The 23,363-nt window shown below is 45.2% G+C and overlaps 1 protein-coding gene across 1 annotated transcript in view; it reads right to left on the bottom strand.

Annotated features, from left to right (window-relative positions):
• Positions 1-23,363, bottom strand: part of ppl (periplakin) — a 90,925-nt gene that overhangs the window by 34,720 nt on the left and 32,842 nt on the right. Inside the window, exons 3-9 of the mRNA XM_086000650.1 lie at positions 15,388-15,542; positions 12,821-12,941; positions 8,695-8,820; positions 8,043-8,084; positions 7,577-7,738; positions 5,828-5,935; positions 4,652-4,747 (exon numbers count right to left, since the gene is read on the bottom strand). Coding sequence (XP_085856776.1) covers positions 4,652-4,747; positions 5,828-5,935; positions 7,577-7,738; positions 8,043-8,084; positions 8,695-8,820; positions 12,821-12,941; positions 15,388-15,542 — 810 coding nt within the window. The remainder of the gene's footprint in view (positions 1-4,651; positions 4,748-5,827; positions 5,936-7,576; positions 7,739-8,042; positions 8,085-8,694; positions 8,821-12,820; positions 12,942-15,387; positions 15,543-23,363) is intronic.

The following is a 23,363-nucleotide window of genomic DNA, read 5'->3' as shown; positions in this document are numbered from 1 at the left end:
GCGAGGTTCGCTCTACTTAAAGCTAGCCTCCACTTTTAAAGGCAGTCTGCACCTCTTAAAGGTGAGGTGCATTCTGCATTCAGCAGCTGCTGCAACTGCTTGTCAAGGCAACTGTGGCTCAGTAATGGCTCAACAGAGCAGAGAAAGGGCACCAAGGTTCTCCGGCACAGCACTAGAGCCCTTAGTGCAGGGAGCAGAATGGAGGAGACAGGTCCTCTACCCATAGGGGGCCAGGAGGCCCTCCAGACTCACAGTCAGAAGGCAGTGGGAGCAGATTGTTGAAGCGGTCACTGCCAGCAGTCTTTCCCCGAGGACCTGGATCCAGTGCCAAAAGAAGTTCAATTACCTCACACGAGTGGTCAAGGTTAGTGAATGCATCTTCAAAAGCCATCTCACACCAACTGCACCACTCGCCTCACACACTGCTCCATACACCACACCCCCATCACTCACCTACCAACAATCTCCATCAATCTCGACTCATACCTCACATTCATAGCTTCACCTCACCCTCACACACTTAACCTCTGCTGCAAGCCTCACACCCATAATCTCACACCTTGCACACATTGCCAGCTATTCAACCATGGCAGGTACATCACCCAAACACATTGCACCACACTCACTGACACACTTCTCTTTCTCTTGCAGGCCAAGGTGGCTCATAACCGCAGACAGCAGCAGCTAACCGGCGGGGGATAGGCACAGCTGCATATCCTGACCCAGCTGGAGGAGACCGTGCTTGACATTATTGGAGGAGCCGTCACTGAGGCCGTGGTGATCGGCGAGACTGAAACCATTGATGACGGTGGTATGCTCATACCTAATCCTCCTTCTTACATCCCACTTCCCCCTCATCCCACAATCTCTTCTCACTTACAAGCTGCTGATGGTGTAAGAATGCACATCTTGCTTTCCCCCCTCCCCTCACCACAACCCTACCCTTGTGCCTTTCTCCTTTCAGATACCCAAGAACTCCAAACTGCCCAGCCTGTGCAGGAAGAGCAAGAGGAGAGTGATGGAGAAGAAGAGACACCGTCACTCGATCTGACACTCACAGGCACCAGCTCAGAAACTGGTACTGTGCATACTTTAGCGGGTAGTATAGAGGCAAGATCTGCACATGGTGAGTCACCGGGCACGAGTGGCCTGCAGCCAGGGCAGAGGGAAAGGGTGGCGCAGGTGCCAGCTCCTTGGAGGACGAGGTCGCACACAAGTTCTGCTGCAGAGGACTTAGATGTGGACTTCAATGGGGCGGCCTACAGAAGAAGGGTGATGGGCATGCACACAGAAATTGTGGATTCAGGCCTGCCAAAGAGCCTGTTGTCACTGTCAAGCAGCATGGAGGAGTCCGGCAGGGCTTTGCACAGAGCTTGGAGCCCATGATTTCCAGGATGGAAGTGATGGGCAACTCCATTAGCGCACTTGTGGACCCAACCATGATGCTGGGTGTGATGGGCGATGTTGCAGCTTCCATTGCAGAACAAGTGGAAGCACCCAAGGTCTGAGTGCTGCAGTGGAAGCTCAGACTTCTGTCATGCAAGCTCAGCTTGTTGCCATGCAAGCCCAGACTGCTGCCATTATGGCTGTGTTTACCAGTGTGGAAATGGGCTTGCAGGGGGTCACAGCAGTCCAGCAATCTGTCCTCCAACAGATTACTAGGAATGCTAAGGCACTACCCCGGGGGAGTGGCAATGGTTCCATGGAGCACGAACCTGCTGTCCTCTCTCAGAATGAGAACATTCATCCTCCCACCCCTGCCACTCTGCCAGTGCCCTTGCTGTTGCCTGTTAGCCAGTCAACCCAGACTGCTGCCGCCCATGCTGAGGTGATGCAGTCTACAACCGAGCCTTCTAGGCCCAGAGCTGCTCGAGGTCGTCCTGCAAGGCCATCTGCAGTCTCCACCACTGAAAGTCAGCAGCCTTCCACCAGCCATGCTGCAGCCACTGGGGTAGCACTTCAGAGGAGCACTAGGACAAGCAAAGGCATATGGAAGACAGGCACTAAAGGAATGCACAAGGGTGATTAGTTGACTTTGTTATGTAGTATTGGATTGACTGATTTATAAATGTGGTTTGGAATGTTTGTTTTGTGGTGGCTTTCATTTCAGCATTGTGCCCAAGAGGACGCTGTGATGAGGGATGGTAAGATGGGGAAGTGTTGAGCAACGGGGATCTGGGGCATTATTCAAGAGAACTTGAATCTGACGATGCGCTCACAGACAGCCCATCTGGAATGTACAGACTGCTTCCTCTCTTCCTCCTCCTCCGGAACCTGTGGCGGTAAGGGCTGGGCCCTCATGATGGCCAAGTTGTGGAAGATGCAGCAGACCATGATGAATTGTGACACCCGCTCCGGTGAGTACTGGAGGGCTCCTCCCGAGCGGTCAAGGCAGCAGAACCATTGCTTCAGCACCCCGATGACATTCCTCGTGGCAGCATGGCTCTCATTATGTAAGTGGTGGCCAAAAGTGGTGGGGTTGCGGAGGGGAGTCATCAGCCAGGTGTAGAGTGGATAGCCCTTGTCACTGAGCAGCCACCCTTGGGTTCGACGTGGTGGCTGGAAGATTGCTGGCACAGCGACTGGTGCAGGTTGAATGCATCATGACTGCTGCCAGGATACCAGGCATTCACCAGCATAATGTGCTGTGTGTGTTTGTACACCAACTGCACATTAAGTGAGTGGAACCCTTTGCGGTAATGGAACATCTCACCATTGAGATGCGGCGCCCGCAAAGCCACGTGTGTGCAGTCGATGGCGCCCTGCACCATGGGGAAGCCTGATATCCTGGCAAAGCTACGTGCGCACTCCTCCTACTTCTCTCTGTTTGGAGAGAAGACAATGACATCCCCTCCCCTAGCGTACAGAGCCTCTGTGACCTCCCGGATGCAGCGATGGATGGCAAACTGTGAGATGTTTGCTATGTCGCCTGTTCCAGCCTGGAAGGAGGCACTGGCAAAAAAATTCTGGGAGCTTGAGGGCCACTGGCAGAGCTGTCATCACCCTGCTCTGAGGCTGCAGGTCTGGTTCCAAGAGGTGGCAGAGTTCTGTGACCTCCTTGGTGAAGCGGAGCTGCCGAACACACTGCTCCTGGCTTAGGTGCAGGTATGAAAAGTGCTCCCTGAAGACCCTTGGTGGGTAAAGCCTCCTGCTGAGAGCTCTCCTCCTCCTCCTCCTCCTCTCTCTGCAAGCAGCTTGTCCTCTTCTTTGCTGCCTCTGCTCTATCTCCCTGTCAAGCTGCAGTGCGATGGGGGGCTGCAACTAGAGCTCCCATGACTGGGACCAAGTGGTGAACTCAAAGGCCTTCCAGTAGCAGTCAACACCTTCCCAATATCCAGCAGCACTCCCTGCACACTAACTCCATCTACCCGTCTTGGTTCCATAACCCTTAGTTCTTAACAAAAATCTATCAATCTCAGTTTTGAAATTTTCAATTGACCTAGCCTCAACAGCTTTTTTCGGGGGGAGAAACTACCGTTGTTACTTTTAATGGAAAAATAATCACTGACATATTTGCTTATAGCAGGTTTACAGTGAACTATTTTGAAGATATTTTGCAGGACATGTAATATAAAAATTGGCAATAGCTTGGCATTCTCCAACAGCCATTCCAAACTACAAAGTAACCGATTGTACTGAGGGAAGACACCAAGAATAGTTTGACTTAAGTTCATCAATTGAAACCTTGTACAAACTAACAGTGTAACTGGTCAGCGACTAATCCTCAACAACTGAGAGTTTTAAACCAGTTTGTCATGAGTTTTGTGCTCTATCCAAACAGTAAGCCTGATGGTCAATTGAACAAATTTTATGTGTCAAAAGAAAGCTATCACTTTGTGTGAAACAGTTGGAAACAATGGAGCTTAAGTACCACACAGCAAACACAAAGAGCAGTCTCTCAATAGAAAAACTTGCATAAGAAGAAGGAAATCAATTGCATAACATGGATATCCTGATCTAGCATTTGAAATAGAATCAAATTTCAGTGCAGAAGGAAGGTATTTGATCCATGTAGCGTCTAACAATTGGAGCTGCCTGCTCTAATAATATTTCCTCACTTGTTCCCTATACACATTAATATTTTTCTTCTTTAAGTGGTTATCTATTCCCCACTAAATGTCCGGATTGACTCAATTTCAAAGGAGAGGTTCTTGGAGCAGAAGCATTTAATTAAATCAATGATGTGTGTTTTCAAAAAAATAATTCTTACTAATTTTTCAGAAAGTGTGCAAGTTGCTGCAAAACAACCATGAAAAAGAAAAGTCAAACTAACAATTTAATTGAAAAATCTTTAAATGCAACCAGCAGCCCATTAAGAGTTGCTGGTACCAGATCGTGCACCTCTTTGCTCATGTGCTGTGTTCTGGGAGCACATTGATATTGTTGAAAGGAACAGACTTTGTATTATAACTCAAAGTCAACTAATAGCACTGCAGGCACTTGAAATGCTCAAAAAACGGCACTTCCATTATCACAGTGCTGGAAGCACATTAACCACCCCATAGATCAGACCTCAGAAAGTGAAAAATTCAAATCAATTTCTTTCCTTCCCAACTGGGATAAAGCGGGTTTAGCTTTTTGTGGCAGGGTTGGGGGGGCGCGGGTGGTGGGTGGGTGGGGGGTTCCCCTCAGAGCTGCATATCCCTTTTACCTTGTGGTAGTCATCCATATTTTTGAGATGATTCTCCTCACAGATCAGCAGGTTGAGGTATTCTTTCCAGTCAGCATGTACAGCTTCCATGTGAGCCTGAGGGAAGAGAGTTACAATAATGTAATCAGCACTTGTATTATTGATGAACAAGACCTCAAAATTCAGTCCTATTGTTCTGATGCATCTGTGGAATTATTTACACCAGAAGTAACACAAGTTCACAAGAAATTTTAACATAACTTTTTTTTAAAAGGAGAAGGAAGCATCGCTATAACAACAACATTTAACCCATCTTGAGAAAGAAGTTGATGATGAAGATGGTTCTCAGTGACTTTAAATGGCTCATTGTGTAGCAATCATATCTCAATTATTTCAGAAACTATGACATTGATCAAACTCGCTCATTTAAAAATCGCTTCAAATCATCCGCACAACAAACTTGATGCAGTCCTCTCGTTAGAGAAATGAGCGAGAAGAGGGCAGGTGAATTTTAAATGCGCTAGAAATTGATATGCCTTGGCATTTGTCTTTTGGGTGTAAAACGGGTGCAAAGTAAACCAATTTAGTAGTGGGACGGCCTGCATCCAATCTGCACAAGCATTGGTCCCACTGCCAAATTCGTGAGGCCCACTTTTTAGGCATCCCTGGCAAGGCCCCTTCAACATGTAAATTAGGCACCCAACGCCTGTTAGAGACACCTCTCCTAAATTAGTGACCGATGAGCAGAGCAGGCCTTGGCTGCTGCGTTTATCTATAAAATAACAGTGACTATACTTAAAAAGTAATTTATTGGCTATCATGTGCTTTGGCACATCCTGAGGACATGAAAGGTGCTTTAGAAAGGCAAGTTCTTTCTTTGCTAGAAAAAAATGACCAAACTAAAATACAAAGCCACAAACTTAAAATATTCTGAGAATGAGCAACAATAAATTTCAGCCAGCACTTTGGATACAATTTTTTTTCTACTTATTAAAATTCATGCAAGTGAAAAGTCACAATACAATTCAGCTGAGTTAGAAAGAAAACTTGACTAACTAAACTGGTTTGGGGTTGGGACACGTTTCTAAGCTGTTATACAACATAATGTTACGGCTACTCTACTGACTTTATAAAGCCAGGCAGTTGATGCAGTCACAAGCGTGGTTTTAAGAATATCACTGAAGTTCTCCCAATTACCTCAATAGCGTTCTTTCCTGGGTGGTTCGCTTGTAACAGTTTGTTACCGTCATTATGAAGTTTGGTAATGGCAGCTTCCTTAGCCTCCAGATGTCGGTTTACAAAGCTCTGTAACACACAAGCAAGGTCTCAGGCAGATTATCTTTTATGCAAATGTTCTCCTTATCCTCCTTATAGCGCTGACTCTTGCAGAGGTACAGTTCCACTCTTACAAAAGGTACAGTTCGTCTCTTAGAGATAAAATTCCAGTCTTGCAGAGGTATAGTTCCGTGAGTGTCGGAAGTGCTCTGCTACCTCCCCCAATTGCCCATTCTTCGTCTGTTACCCTAGCCTGTGAGTGTTATCAGGCTATTTAACAGCGAAGAACATTACAGCAGGGCACTGAGCCTGTTTTCACATCTACACTGATCAGAAGTGGGAACCATGGCCAACTTTCTCCCAGCCCAAGGGGTCCTGAGGCCAATTCTGGTACCCAACCGTTGTGCCAGCTGGGATCCAGTAAGTCAGCACAAACTGGAGAACCAAAAGTTTGACAATGATTTAAATGTCTGTCTGGATTAGAAATTTCTTGCTTCCTGTTCTCCTCTTCAAGTGGGTGGTTAAATCACAATTATTAGCAATTGTACCTCCAATACATCAATTAAATTTAAACTGTGCCACAACTCATGCCTGCAATCCCTCACACAGTGAGTTACTTGCCTTAGCTGTGTCACCATGGAGGGGCACAAAGCTAAGGCCAGCAGTTTCCACATGGTGGGAGCAAAATGCTGAAAGGAACATATCAGGCCACTCTCACTGACCGGTCAGCTTCAGACCAGTACAGGCCAATGCATGTGAGCAGCTCCCCACTTACTTGTCCTCTCAGCCAAGGATGGGGTGTGAACCACAGATGTCGACGAGAGAGACGCAAGAGATAAAATACTTTAAAATAATTAACAAAAGGTTTCTCTGCAGTCATTTCAAGTAGACTCTCATCCCTGCCACCCTGCAAGAGCAACTGTTTTTAATGTGATTGGACTATGCTGCTTTTCTCACCCATCTGCTGCCTTCTCATATTTTACAGGTTGTCCATAGGTGTATCAAAGACATGATAGACTTGTAATTTGAGATAATCTAGAGAGAGATAGGACCTACTAAATTGAGGTGAGCCAAGACAACTCTAACAAGAGTAAGAGTGAAAAGTATTAGACAGCCTCCACAGATAAGCTGCAACAATCCTTTTATATCAATTATTATCTGATTGTTCTCTACAATCACTTCTTCTCACCCAGTGGAGGGAGAGTGACATTTCAGGCCCGCACTTCAGTGTCAGATTAGAAGGTATATATGCCACCTTCAACCTTCACTCCCTCCACCACTGGCGCACCATGGCTACAGTGTGTACTATCTACAGGATGCACTGCAGCAACTTGCCAAGGCTTCCAAACCCGTGACCTCCACCACTTAGAAAGACAAGGGCAGCAAGCGCATGGGAACACCACCACCTTCAAATGCCCCTCCAAATCACATGCCATCCTGGCTTCAAAATATATCGCCGTTCCTTCATCGTCACTGGGTAAAAATCCTGGAACTCCCCCCCTAACAGCACTGTGGAGTACCTTCACCTCACAGACTGCAGCAGTTCAAGAAGGCGGCTCACCACCACCTTCTCAAGGGCAACTAGGGTTGAGCAACAAATGCTGGCCTTGCCAGCGACACCCACATCCCAAGAAAGAATTTTTGAAAACCTAACTCTGTCGTCATGGTTACCTCGTACTGGCGGTGGCGGTTTTTGTAGTCTAGGTTCTGGTCACTCCAGTCATAACGCAAGCGGTCTTCCTCCTGGGTGTCCATCCAGTACAGCTCGTTGGTGCAGTCCTGCATGTACTCACGGAGGCTTCCCAAGTCTTTCTGCCGCTGCTGCGATCCTCTCTGTAGAATAAAAAGAAATGGGCACATAATTTCTTCCTGACTGGTATCTAATAATAATGGGCATTATAGTGATTTTATACGCTATCAGTTTCACTTTGTAAGAACAAGCGCTTTACATTATTGGAAAAGGATTAGAAGAGTGAGCCTGTCTCCGGATGTTGTTAAAATCACAGCTCAGATATCATTTTCTTACTTCTTGATAATACTGGTGATTTGCAGGATCATGCCATTCTAAGGCACATGGGGTATGAGACAGCATGTGGGCTGATACAGCTTAGAATGAGCTTGCTATTCTCATACTCACCAACAGTTTGTTGTACTTCACCTGGATGCTACTGATGTAGTCCTGTTGAAAGAAGAAAGGCAAGCACTTTAAGAGATTAAACAGTGTACTTTGTGGGAGAGGATTTCACTTGATTTCCGCCAGTAAAAGCTTTAAATGGGGATACATTCTATCGCGAGTGATTACACAATTTAAGGGAGGAGAGCCTATCTGGGTGTTTGACACTGCAACAGTAAAGCTCACATGATATACCACCAGTTGAACACGGAGGTGAAATTACTTTAATTGAAATGAATCCTTAACAATCAACCTGAATCGTTAACTCTGTTTCTCTCTCCGCAGATGCTGCCTGACCTGCTGTGTGTTTTCAGCATTTTCCTTTTTATTTCAGATTTCCAGCATCCGTAGTATTTTGCTTTTGTTTTCAATTTTATTTAACATCACTTTAAATAGCATTCCAACATCCCTGAAGGATCACTCTTGATGTACAAGATTACAGGGATTTAGTCTGTTTTAGGCCATCAGGAACAAATGTCTATGAATATTTACTCTGCAGTTCAAGAGTTAGACTTTACGGATTGTACAGCATGCCTGATGTCCTGTAATAACATACAGTAAGTATGTTACCCCACTGCAGTAAAGAAGCCTTTCACCTGCTGACTGCTAACTTTACCTGGTCTTCATTCTTGTTGATGTGATCCCCAATTGTTTCAACTTCTTTAACAAAGAGATTGTGGTGTTCCAATTGCTGATCGACAAATGGTAGCTCATTGCCAAAGCCTTGGCTGTTCAGTTCTGCCTGAAGGAGTAAATGGACATTGGTAAGGTGCGTAGGAGGAATCGGAACTTGCAGAACAATGGCTCCATGGAGTTTGGAAAAAGACAGAACTTTCCTGCACTAAAACAATAGATGAATTGGAAATCTAAACAATCTGGATATGTGAATGTTGTATCTTTATTTAATGGGGTTTTTCCCCTTCTCACTCCCACTTGTCTGTTTCTGTGAATAAATACACTAGAATTAAATGCCCAGATGTGCCAAGTCTGAGTGTTTCAAAAACTAGATCCAGTTCATTAAATCCATTATGCAGTACATTAGGGATTTGAAGTGTTACAAGGTGGTCCATCACATTCGAGGAGCAATGCACCGACTCGCACAGACAGATAAAATGTGTGTTTGTGCTTAAATTAACTTTGCTGTAGTGGACTGACACCAGTACAGTGATCAACAGAACTCTGACAGAGAGAGAGAGCTCAACTGTTACACAAATGGGTGAATTTAAAAAAAAAATTTATTCATTGATGGGATGTGGGCGTCGCTGGCTAGGCCTGCATTTAGTGCCCATCCCTAATTGCCCTTGAGAAGATGGTGGTGAGCCGCCTTCTTGAACCGCTGCAGTCCATATGGTGTAGGTACACCCACAATGCTGTTAGGAAGGGAGTTCCAGGATTTTGGCCCAGCGACAGTGAAGGAACGGCAATACAGGTCCAAGTCAGGATGGTGTGTGGCTTGGAGGGGAACTTGTAGGTGGTGATGTTCCCATGCGTCTGCTGCCCTTGTCCTTCTAAGTGGTAGAGGTCACGGGTTTGGAAGGTGCTGTTGAAGGAGCTTTGGCGAGTTGCTGCAGTGCATCTTGTAGATGGTACACACTGCAGCCACAGTGCGCCGGTGGTGGAGGGAGTGAATGTTGAAGGTGGTGGATGGAGTGCCAATCAAGCGGGCTGCTTTATCCTGAATGGTGTCGAGCTTCTTGAGTGTTGTTGGAGCTGCACTCGTCCAGGCAAGTGGAGAGTATTCCATCACACTCCTGACTTGTGCCTTGTAGATGGTGGAAAGGCTTTGGGGAGTCAGGAGGTGAGACACTCGCCACAGAATTCCCAGCCTCTGGCCTGCTCTTGTAGTCACAGTATTTATATGGCTGGTCCAGTTCAGTTTCTGATCAATGGTAACCCCCAGGATGTTGATAGTGGGGGATTCAGCGATGGTAATGCCATTGAATGTCAAGGGGAGATGGTTAGAGTCTCGCTTGTTGGAGATGGTCATTGCCTGGCACTTGTGTGGTGGAATGTTACTTGCCACTTGTCAGCCCAAGTCTGAATGTTGTCCAGGTCTTGCTGCATATGGACACGGACTGCGTCAGTATCTGACGAGTCTCGAATGGTGCTGAACAGTGTGCAATCATTATGATGGAGGGAAGGTCATTGATGAAACAGCTGAAGATGGTTGGGCGTAGGACACTGCCCTGAGGAACTCCTGCAGTGATGTCATGTGAGGCACGGTGGCATAGTGGTTAGCACTGTTGCCTCACAGCGCCAGGGACCCGGGTTCAAATCCAGCCTTGGGCAACTATCTGTGTGGAGTTTGCACATTCTCCCTGTGTCTGCGTGGGTTTCCTCCGGGTGCTCCGGTTTCCTCCCACAGTCCAAAGGTGTGCGGGTTAGGTTGATTTGGCTATGATAAATTGACCCTTAGTGTTAGGGGATTAAATACGTGGGGTTACGGGGATAGGGTAGGATATATGTCGGTGCAGGCTCGATGGGCCGAAATGGCCTCTATCTGCACTGTGGGGAATTGTGTGTGTGATTCTGTGTGTGATTGAGATGAATGACCTCCAACAACCACAGCCAACTTCCTTTGTGCTAGGTATGATTCCAACCAATGGAGAGTTTTCCCCTTGATTCCCATTGACTTCAGTTTTCTCGGGACTTAGGCGTAAACTCCCATTTATGCATTTTCCACTGCCATCTTTACAGAAGTTACAGCGGCAGAGCAGAAGGTCCAACGAAACCCATCCACATTGAGTAGATTTCAATATCAACACACGTTCCCTGCTCCATGCTGCCACACATAGGAAGCCTCTTGGATAGGCATCTGAGAAACAACTTCCAACACCCATTGTGTGTACAAGGTACATTTTCAGTTTATATTGTGGCAGAACACCAGTGGTTTTAGAATGAGAGACTAGCACCTTTTTTATCCACTACTACTACTACCTTGTAGCCTTCATGTTCCGCACAATGGGTAGGACATGGGTTTTTAGGGGCAATTTTAACCTAACATGCCCATCGGGAAACATAGAAACATAGAAGATAGGAGCAGGAGTAGGCCATTCGGCCCCTCGAGCCTGCTCCGCCATTCAATGCGATCATGGCTGATCATCCAAATTCAGTACCCTGTCCCTGCTTTCTCCCCATATCCCTTGATCCCTTTAGCCTTAAGAAATATATCCAACTCCTTCTTGAATATATTTAATGAATTGGCCTCTACTGCCTTCTGTGGTAGAGAATTCCACAGGTTCACCACTCTTTGGGTGAAGAAATTCCTCCTCATTTCTGTCCTAAATGGCTTAACCCTTATCCTTAGACTGTGACCCCTGGTTCTGGACTCCCCGACCATCAGGAACATCCTTCCTGCATCTAGTCTGTCTAGTCCTGTCAGAATTTTATAAGTTTCAATGAGATCCCCTCTCATTCTTCTAAACTCCAGCGAGTATAAGCCCAATCGACCCAATCTCTCCTCATACGTCATTCCTGCTATCCCAGGTATCAGCCTGGTGAATCTTCGTTGAACTCCTTCCATGGCAAGAACATCATTCCTCAGATAAGGCGACCAAAACTGCACACAATACTCAAGATGTGGTCTCACCAAGGCCCTGTACAACTGCAGCAAGACATCCTTGTTCCTGTACTCAAACCCTCTCGCTACAAAGGCCAACATACCATTTGCCTTCTTAACCGCCTGCTGCACCTGCATGCTTACCTTCAGCGACTGGTGCACAAGGACACCCAGGTCTCGTTGCACTTCCCCTTCTCCCAATCTATTGCCATTCAGATAATAATCTGCCTTCCTGTTTTTGACACCAAAGTGGATAACCTCGCATTTATCCACATTATATTGCATCTGCCATGCTTCTGCCCAATCACCCAACCTGTCCAAATCATCCTGGAGTTTCTCGGCATCCTCCTCACAGCACACACGCCCACCCAGCTTTGTGTCGTCTGCAAACTTGGAGATATTACATCTAGTTCCCTTGTCTAGATCATTAATATATATGGTGAATAGCTGGGGTCCAAGGACCGATCCCTGTGGTACCCCACTAGTCACTGCCTGCCACTCGGAAAAAGACCCGTTTATTCCAACTCTTTGCTTTCTGTCTGCCAACCAGTTCTCTATCCAAGTCAATACCTTGCCCCCAATCCCATGTGCCTTAACTTTACACGCTAATCTCTTATGCGGGACCTTATCGAAAGCCTTCTGAAAGTCCAAATACACCACATCCACTGGTTTTCCCTTATCTATTTTACCAGTTACATCCTCAAAAAATTCCAGTAGATTAGTCAAGCACGATTTACCTTTTGTAAATCCATGTTGACTTTGTCCGAAGGGGTCAAGTGCAGTGTTGAGTTACACCCTGCTGTCAGTGGAGAGTAATATTGGGCAGAGTGTAAAACCAGTGTTTCACCTGATCTCGTGGGTTTCAACCTGGCTAAAATGACCCATTGTTTCCAGAAATACTAAAAAATGTATACAGGCCCACAATTTAGGAATGAGGAGATTAAAGTTCATCTTTGACTTTAGGAAGTCCATGACCCATCTAATGCCCGATAATGACAGACCAGATCCAAGGTGCTACTTTCTAAAACAGACCAGTTTAGATTCACGGAGATTCTGGAAACTATGTTTACCCTGTTCCACACAATGACAGATGTCGCTCACAGCACTTCTAAAACAAACTGTTATGATGAAGACTTAACAGAAGGAAGTCTAGAGATGTCTGAAAGATGGCTTTTGTGCTTACCTGTTTCTCATCGATCATTTTGGACCAGTCGATACTGGGAACTCCATCTGTTCGGGTAAGAGTGTAGACCTTCGTATGTTCTATTCGCAGCTTACGTATTCTTTCTTGCAACTGCCGGACACTGAAAAGAAACTATCTTTTTTACTGAAAGTATGATGGTAACCACAGCCCAAGGATACATTACCCTCTGTACCCCACCTTTATTTCAAATCATAGAATCATAAAATGGTTACAGCACAGAAGGAGGCCATTCGGTCTGTCGAGCCCGTGCCGGCTCTCTGCAAGAGCACTTCAGCTACTCCCACTCCCCCGCCCTTTCTCCGTAGCCCTGCAATGTTTTTTCCTTCACCACCCTTTCAGGCAGTGCATTCCAGATCATAACCACTTGCTGCATAAACAAGTTTTTCCTCATGTCGCCTTTGGATCGTCTGCCAATCACCTTAGATCTGTATCCTCTGGTTCTCGACCCTTCCACCAATGGGAACAGTTTCTCTCTATCTACTCTGTCTAGACCCCTCATGATTTTGAACACCTCTATCAGATCTCCTCTCAATCTTCACTGCTCTAAGGAGAACAACCCCAGCCTCTCCAGTCTATCCACGTAACTGAAGTCCCTCATCCCCAGAACCATTCTTGTAAATATTTTCTGTACCCTCTCTAAGGCCTTCACATCCTTCCTAAAGTGCGGTGCGCAGAATTGGACACAAGACTCCAGTTGTGGCTGAAACAGTGTTTTATACAGGTTCATCATAACTTCCTTGCTTTTGTACTCTATGCCGCTATTTATAAAGCCCAGGATCCTGTATGCTTTTTTTAACTGCTTTCTCAACCTGTCCTGCCACCTTCAATGATTTGTGCACATATACCCTCAGGTTCGTGCACCCTGCACCCCCTTTAGAATTGTACCCTTTAGTTTATATTGCCTTTCCTTGTTCTTCCTACCAAAATGTATCACTTTGCACTTTTCTGCATTAAACTTCATCTGCCCCGTGTCTGCCCATTCCACCAGCCTGTCTATATCCTCTTGAAGTCTATCACTCTCCTCCTCACTGTTCACTATACTTCCAAGTTTGGTGTCATCTGCAAATTTTGAAATAGTGCCCTGTATACCTAAGTCTAAAATATTAATATATATCAAGAAAAGCAGTGGTCCTGATACCGACCCCTGGGGAGCACCACTGTATACATTGCTCCAGTCCGAAAAACAACCGTTCACCGCTATTCTTTGTTTCCTGTCACTTAGCCAATTTTGTATCCATGCTGCCACTGTCCCTTTTATTCCATTGACTTCAACTTTGCTGGCACTTTATTAAACGCCTTTTGGAAGTCCATGTACACCACATCAATCGTATTGCCCTCATCAACCCTCTCTGTTACCTCATCAAAAAATTCAATCAGGTTAGTTAAACACGATTTGCCTTTAACAAATCCATGCTGGCTTCCCTTAATTAATCCACACTTGTCCAAGTGACTGTTAATTTTGTCCTGGATTATCGTTTCTAAAAGCTTCCCCACCACTGAGGGTAAGTTGACTGGCCTGTAGTTGCTAGGCTTACCCTTACACCCTTTTTTGAACATTTGCAATTCTCCAGTCCTCTGGCACTACCCCCGTATCCAAGGAGGATTGGAAGATTATGGCCAGTACCTCCGCAATTTCCACCTTTACTTCCCTCAGCATCCTAGGATGCATCCCATCGGTTCTGGTGACTTATCTACTTTAAGTACAGCCAGCCTTTCTAGTACCTCCTCTTTATCAATTTTTATCCCATCCAATATCTCAACTATCTCCTCTTTCTCTATAACTTTGGCAGCATTTCTTCCTTGGTAAAGACAGATGCAAAGTACTCATTTAGTACCTCAGCCACGCTCTCAAATGGAATTCAGCATTCCTCAATGATTAAAGCTATTTTAGCAAGGTTTGTTGTAGCTCCTCCAATGGCCTAATGGCTTAGTATAGTACCAGGCTACATAGACCAGAAGTTCCTGGATTTTATCCCTGTTGGATGTTACAGTGCAGCTAGGCTAAAGAGGCAAACATCAGCGAGGATTCCCGTTCCTATGGCCAATTCCGCCATTTGCTGTCTAGGCTTATATGTCATGAAGGGCTGAGTGGGGGAGATACCAGTGGGTTCCTGGCATCTGTGGAGCCATGCCCTGGCAAGAATTGGCCCCCTTCAGGAAAATAAATCCAATAAGGAATTCAGGAGCAATGTCTTTACCCAGAGAGTGTTAGAATGTGGAACTTGCTACCACAGGGAGTGGTTGAGGCGAATAGCATAGATGCATTTAAGGGGAAGCTAAATAATTATATGAAGGAGAAAGGAATAGAAGGTTATGCTGATAGGGCTAGATGAAGTAGGGTGGGAGAAGGCTCGTATGGAGCATAAACACCGGCATAAGAACTGTTGGGCAGAATGGCCTGTTTCTGTGCTGTAAATTGTATGTAATCCTATATAATCGGGATGGAGGAAGAAACAAATGCAAGTAACATTGGCCTACATTCATTTATCTTGAATTTGTATGACCGATCTTTGTGAAATGACCATTACAAAAATGAATCCACTTACTCTTCTACAATCATGTCAGACTGCGGATGCCTCTCAGAGTGCACTGTCTGAGCGTCATCCTGAAGGCCTGACAGTACTACATCTGAATCATCCAGCAACTTGGCAGCGTCCTCACGGAACATGAAGTTTTTCCCTTCCTCTATCCGCTTGACATCCTAGAAGGAGAAATAAAAGAGCATGAAAATAAACCTATTCAAGATAAGGCTTTAACTCCTTGATAATCCCTTCCATCCATTCTTCATCAAGAAAGAAGTGAATCACTTTTGGGAATATCCTTCGACAAGGATGCTTGAGTCTGCAATCTCCTTTAATGAGGAAATGGTAGGATTTAAGAAAAACCTTGAAAAAAATCAGTTTGTGCTACCAACTTTTTCTTTTGTGATCCTTATTGGAATTTCTCACTGCAGTCTTCAATCAACTGAGTAAAGGTTGGTTTGAATAAAGTTGAGACTTTTTTGATTCTAATGCAGTAAGATCCCTCCACCAGTGCGGTGCTGTGATTATGGGGAATGAACCGTGACCCCTTCAAAAGTACACCATGATTGATCGTGTGGAGATCCACAAGCCAATAATAGAGGTGCATTGGCAGAGGCCTGGAGCAAAACACATGGGGGGAGAAATTCAGTATCGCCCCATTTGGGGCGCAATTATCGGCCGGGCGCAAAGTTTAGCGCCTGGCGCTAATTATCGCCTCTGACTGCAAACTTGGCTTTTATCGCCCCTGGAGGTGATTGGAGCGCTAAATCAGGCGCTTCACACCTGTCTTAAGGCGCAAAGGCCGAGGAGCGAGGCGCTACCTCAGAGCGCTGGCGAAGCTCATGTGATGTCAGTCAGCAATGGAACACAGACACAATGGCACTGGCCAGTTCTTAAAGGGGTGGGTTGATTTTGCTCTCCATCCACATCCTGCTCATTGCAGCCTTGAATCTCGGCCTGGAGAGACCTGTACATCAAATCCGCTGGAAAGAACAATGGAGAGGCCCAGGGAAAGAGCTCACAGTGCAGCCCCCACAAACTCTTCTAAATCGATACAAGGGCAAATCAAAATGAACCTGCAAAGTGCTGCTCAGTACCCTAAACTCCTTTACACAGCGTTGAATCTCTCCAGAAGTCTCTCTCTCTCTCTCTCAGAATGCGTGGTGCAAAAATGTCACCAACAAAAAAATGCAGGAAGTGGTCGCCTTTAAATAGCACTCCCCCAGTCCCTTTCTGACTGCAGAACGCTCCCCTCAACCTGTCGTTGCTAGCAGCAGGCGGTAAGGCAGGGGGCGCCACTCAATATCCGGTCCTGGGCGCTACCGGGGCGTTGCGCACTCGACTGACATCACGATCTGCCGGCGCAGGAGATCGTAGCGGTAGTGTTTAGCGCTGCCGCAAAATGTCTAGTTAATTTCGCGAGCGGCGCAAACATCGCCGCGCCCGGGCGCTAGTTGCTTTGCACCCCATTAGCGCCCTCTTAAGGCGCTAATGGGAGGCGCAAACCAACTGAATATTTCCCCCATGTAGCGTAATAAAGGTTTTCTAACGGCACATTAATATTAAGAGGATCGTCAAGGTAAAGGGAGGGCCACTAAGAGATGTAGGAGGCCAGTTTGTAGTGGAGAGTGAGGCAATGGCAGAGATAATAAATAAGTAATTTACCTCAGTTTTCATAGATGAGGTGATGATTGGGATTGTACAAAGACCAGACATGGATGGAGAAGAGTTAGTGAAAGTTAGTAGCCAAAGAAATATTAAAGGAGTTACTCAAATGTAAATAGATCACTGGGGCCTAATGGTTTGGGTCTGATGATTTTCACCCAAGGATCCTGCAGGAGACTAGGGAAGAAAGCTCTGACTATAATTGTCCAATATTCTGTACCAAGGAAAATTGTGCCAGAGGACTGAAGGCTGGCAAATGTGATGCCCCTCTTCAAAAAAGGCCACAGGGATAAACCAGGAAATTATAGGCCAGTTAGTCTTACTTCAGTTGTTGGTAATCTGCTAGAATTTATGATACAGTTCAAATTACTACAGATTTGAAGAAAACACACTATCAATAGATTTATTGTAATTCTGAATATTGGTTAGACCACACTTGGAGTACTGTGTGCAGTTCTGGTCTCCGAACGCTAAAAAGGATTTGAAGTACGAGAGAAAGATTTACAAGGATGCTAACAGAATTGAGGGGATGCAACTATCAGGAAAGGTTGAGCAGGCTACAGTTCTTTCCTCTGGAAAAGAAAAGTCCAAGAGGAGACATGATAGAGGTCATTAAAATTATGAAGGGATTCAATAGGTTGGTTGCAGAGAAACTGTTTCCACTAGTGGGTGAGTCCAGAATAAGGGAGCATAAATATGAGATAGCCACTAACAGATCAAATGAAGTATTTAGGAGAAATTTCTTTACACAGAGTGGAGGTAATGTGGAACTCACTGAAGCAAATAGCATTGTTGCATTTAAGGGGAGGTGTGATGCATACATGAGGGAGAAGAGAATAGAGGGATATGGAGGGCAGGGTCGGAAGAAATAATTAGAGTGAGAGGAGGCTCGCGTGGAGTATAAACATCGGCATTGGCCAGTTGGGCCAAATGTGCTGTAGATTCTATGTAATCTCAGTGACTGGTTTTGACAAAGGGTCCATCCACACTTGATATGTTAACTCATCTGTTCTCTCCACAGATGCTGCCTGACCTGCTGAGTGTTTTCAGTATATTATTTTTTATGGGTTTAATATTCTTTGGCCCACACGTTAAGCCATTACGTTAAATTCCTTTGTGAGCTGCTTTTAAACACATTCAATGGCCCAGTAATTCCGGGCACAACGCGCGAGTACGGACAGGGTACTCACGCGTGTGCCCGGAGGAATTGCCGGTTTTCAGCATGCACAGCGCATGCGCTGAAAACCGGCATTTCCTGTCCTCTGACCCAAGGGGTTAAGAGGCAGAACGCACGCGACTGCACAGGCAGCGCGTGCGCAGTGAAATTCCTTTTTTTTTTCAGAGTTGCACGTGTGTAAAGGTCCTCCGGTCTTTACGCATTGAAAAACCACATGTAAGTACTTAGTTTTTCAGGTAAGTGGGCTTTTAGTACAATTGAGAATTTTTTTTTCCACAGGTTTGTTATTTTTAAAGAATTTACAGTAAGGTAAGTTTAGTTTTAGCACCGATTTAAAAAAAAATTTTTTTTTCAACTTTTAAAATTATTGTTTAAAATAGTTTTTCAGAGTTCTTTATTGTTCATTTAAGTAGTGCAATGTTTTTTTTAATTTTCTTTCAGGTTTAAGTAGTGTTTTAGGGCCAGGAGTTTTCATGAGTTTGACAGTTCTTACTCTCAAACTCATGAATGAGTTTCCCCTCCCCTGATTGGCTGAGCAGAGCAGCCTTGCGGATGAGTTCATTGAGTGTATTAGGGATGGGTTTCTTGAGCAGTATGTAACTGAACCGACCAGGGGGCAAGCAACCTTAGATCTGGTCCTGTGTAACGAGACAGGATTAATTAAAAATGTCCTAGTAAAGGATCCCCTTGGAATGAGTAACCATAACATGGTTGAATTCTATATTCAAGTAGAGGGTGAGAAGGTTGGATCTCAAACAAGCGTGCTGAGCTTGAATAAAGGAGACGATGAAGGTATGAGAGCGGAATTGATTAGAGTGGACTGGGAAAATAGATTAAAGGGTAAGACGGTACATGATCAGTGGTGTACATTTAAGGAGTTATTTTACAACTTCCAAAAAATATATATTCCACTGAGGAAAAAAGGGTGTAAAAGAAAAGATAGCCATCCGTGGCTAAGTAAAGTAATTAAGGATAGTATCCGACTAAAAACAAGGGCATATAAGGTAGCCAAATCTAGTGGGAGGATAGAAGATTGGGAAGTCTTTAAAAGACAGCAAAAAATAACTAAAAGATTGATTAAAAAAGGGAAGATAGATTATGAAAGTAAATTAGCAAAAAATATAAAAACGGATAGCACAAGTTTCTATAGTTATATAAAAAGAAAAAGGGTGGCTAAAGTAAATGTTGGTCCCTTAGAGGATGAGACTGGGAAATTAATGGTGGGAAACATGGCGATGGCAAAAATGCTGAACAAATATTTTGTATCAGTCTTTACAGTAGAGGACACTAAGAATATCCCAACACTGGACAAACATGGGGCTCTAGGGGGAGAGGAGCTAAATAGACAGTTTCCTAGAAGTAAAGGGAATTAAGGGTTACGGGGAGCGGGCAGGAATTTGGACATGAGTCTAGGTTCGGATCGGTCATGGCCCTGTGGGTAGCGGAGCGGGCCCAGGGGCCGTGTAGCCTGATCCTGCTACTATTTCATGTGTCTAATTCTGTTAGATTCAGGAGATAGTTCTGTGATAGTAGATTGGCGGTTAGGATCAGATCAGCCATGATCTTATTGAATGGCGGAGCAGGCTCGAGGGGCCGATTGGCCTACTCCTGCTCCTATTTCTTATGTTCTTATGTTCTAAATACGATTAAAATCACTAAGGAAGTGGTACTTGGTAAAATAATGGGACTTAAGCCGGATAAATCGCCTGGACCTGATGGCTTACATCCTAGGGTCTTGAGGGAAGTGGCGGTAGGGATTGCGGATGCATTGGTAATAATTTTCCAAAACTCCCTGGACTCAGCAAAGGTCCCGGCAGATTGGAAAACTGCTAATGTAACACCATTATTTAAAAAGGGTAGTAGGCAAAAGGCTGGAAACTATAGACCTGTTAGCCTAACATCTGTGGTTGGTAAAATGTTAGAGTCCATTATTAAGGAGACAGTAATGGGACATTTGGATAAACATAATTTAATAGGACAAAGTCAGCATGGTTTCATGAAGGGGAAGTCATGTTTGACAAATTTGCTTGAGTTCTTTAAGGAAGTAACATACAGGGTGGATAAAGGAGAACCAGTGGACGTAGTGTATTTAGACTTCCAAAAGGCATTTGACAAGGTGCCACACAAAAGATTATTGCTGAAGATAAAAAATCACGGGATTGGGGGTAATATTCTGGCGTGGGTGGAGAATTGGCTCTCTAACAGAAAGCAGAGAGTTGGGATAAATGGTTCATTCTCATACTGGCAATCAGTAACTAGTGGTGTTCCACAGGGGTCAGTGCTGGGTCCCCAACTCTTTACAATCTATATTAACGATTTGGAGGAGGGGACCGAGTGTAACATATCAAAGTTTGCAGATGATACAAAGATGGGAGGGAAAGTAGTGAGTGAGGAGGACATAAAAAACCTGCAAAGTGACATAGACAGGCTAAGTAATTGGGCAGAGATTTGGCAGATGGAATACAATACTGGAAAGTGTGAGGTTATGCACTTTGGCAGGAAAAATCATAGAGCAAGTTATTATCTTAATGGCAAGAAACTGGAAAGTACTGCAGTACAAAGGGATCTGGGGGTCCTGGTGCATGAAACTCAAAAATTTAGTATGCAGGTGCAGCAAGTGATCAAGAAGGCCAATGGAATGTTGGCTTTCATTGCTAGGGGGATAGAATATAAAAACAGGGAGGTATTGCTGCAGTTATACAAGGTATTGGTGAGACCGCACCTGGAATATTGCATACAGTTTTGGTGTCCATACTTAAGAAAAGACGTACTTGCTCTCGAGTCAGTACAAAGAAGGTTCACTCGGTTAATCCCGGGGATGAGGGGTTGGTCATATGAGGAGAGGTTGAGTAGATTGGGACTCTACTCATTGGAGTTCAGAAGAATGAGAGGCGATCTTATTGAAACATATAAGATTGTGAAGGGGCTTGATCGGGTGGGTGCAGTGAGGATGTTCCCAATGATGGGTGAAACTAGAACTAGGGGGCATAATCTTAAAATAAGGGGCTGCTCTTTCAAAACTGAGATGAGGAGAAACTTCTTCACTCAGAGGGTGGTAGGTTTGTGGAATTTGCTGCCCCAGAAAGCTGTGGAAGCTACATCATTAAATAAATTTAAAACAGAAATAGATAGTTTCCTAGAAGTAAAGGGAATTAAGGGTTATGGGGAGCGGGCAGGAAATTGGACATGAGTCTAGGTTCGGAATGGTCATGGCCCTGTGGGTAGTGGAGCGGGCCCAGGGGCCGTGTAGCCTGGTTCTGCTCCTACTTCTTGTGTTCTAATTCTGTATTAGATTTCAGGAGATGGTTTTATTCCTGTTCCTGGCTGGGGTGGAGATCGCCTTTACAGAAGGTAAGTACTGTAGAAAATATAGGGACAGAGTGATCTCCTGGAAGAGTTTCGATCGCCTAGATGGGTCGGAGAGGAATTTATAAGAACATAAGAACATAAGAAATAGGAGCAGGAGTAGGCCAATCGGCCCCTCGAGCCTGCTCCGCCATTCAATAAGATCATGGCTGATCTGATCCTAACCGCCAATCCACTATCACAGAACCATCTCCTGAATCTAACAGAATTAGACACACGAAATAGCAGCAGGATCAGGCTACACGGCCCCTGGGCCCGCTCCGCTACCCACAGGGCCATGACCGATCCGAACCTAGACTCATGTCCAAATTCCTGCCCGTTCCCCGTAACCCTTAATTCCCTTTACTTCTAGGAAACTGTCTATTTCTGTTTTAAATTTATATAATGATGTAGCTTCTACAGCTTTTTGGGGCAGCATATTCCATGGACCTACCACCCTCTGAGTGAAGTAGTTCCTCCTCATCTCAGTTTTGAAAGAGCAGCCCCTTATTCTAAGACTATGCCCCCTAGTTCTAGTTTCACCCATCATCGGGAACATCTTCCCCGCATCCACCCGATCCGACTCCTTCACAATCTTATATGTTTCAATAAGATCGCCTCTCATTCTTCTGAACTCCAATGAGTAGAGTCCCAATCTACTCAACCTCTCCTCATATGTCCATCCCCTCATCCCCGGGATTAACCGAGTGAACCTTCTTTGTACTGACTCGAGAGCAAGTATGTCCTTTCTTAAGTATGGACACCAAAACTGTATGCAGTATTCCAGGTGCGGCCTCACCAATACCTTGTACAACTGAAGCAATACCTCCCTATTTTTATATTCTATCCCCCTAGCAATGAAAGCCAACATTCCATTGGCCTTCTTAATCACTTGCTGCACCTGCATACTAACCTTTTGAGTTTCGTGCACCAGGACCCCCAGATCCCTTTGTACTTCAGTACTTTCCAGTTTCTTGCCATTAAGATAATAACTTGCTCTACGATTTTTCCTGCCAAAGTGCATAACCTCACACTTTCCAGTATTGTATTCCATCTGCCAAATCTCTGCCCACTTACTTAGCCTGTCGATGTCCCCTTGCAGGTTTTTTATGTCCTCCTCACTCACTACTTTCCCTCCCATCTTTGTATCATCTGCAAACTTTGATATGTTACACTCGGTCCCCTCCTCCAAATCGTTAATATAGATTGTAAAGAGTTGGGGACCCAGCACTGACCCCTGCGGAACACCACTAGTTACTGATTGCCAGTCTGAGAATGAACCATTTATCCCAACTCTCTGCCTTCTGTTAGATAGCCAATCCTCTATCCATGCCAGAATATTACCCCCAATTTCCCAGATTTTTTCTCCCAAATTGGCCACTGGGTTTTTAACCTGGTTTTTCGCCTCTCCCGGGAGATCACATGGGTTCGGGTGGGATGGAGAGTGATAGAAGATTTGAGGTTAGGATCAGATCAGCCATGATCTTATTGAATGGTGGAGCAGGCTCGAGGGGCCGATTGGCCTACTCCTGCTCCTATTTCTTATGTTCTTATGTTCTTATGTTCTGCACAGTGCTCACCTGATCCCAGCCGGCACATCGCACTAACTACGCCGCTGGATCAGGTAAGCAGATCGCGCCGACATGTGAACCGGGCCAGTGACAGGAAATGCAAGCAGGCCCGGGCTTCAGATGTCGGCGCGCAGGGTGAGTGCACATCGGGGGCTTGCACGCGCGGCAAGCTCCCGATCCTAATTTCAGGGCCATTAACTTGCTTAAAACAAGTGAATAAACAACTGCTTTTGCTAAAATAG

Source organism: Somniosus microcephalus, chromosome 11 (assembly GCF_052327205.1).
Source record: "Somniosus microcephalus isolate GS21.2 chromosome 11, FLI_Smic_1.0, whole genome shotgun sequence".
NCBI lineage: Eukaryota > Metazoa > Chordata > Chondrichthyes > Squaliformes > Somniosidae > Somniosus > Somniosus microcephalus.
This window is presented reverse-complemented; position numbering and strand designations above follow the sequence as displayed.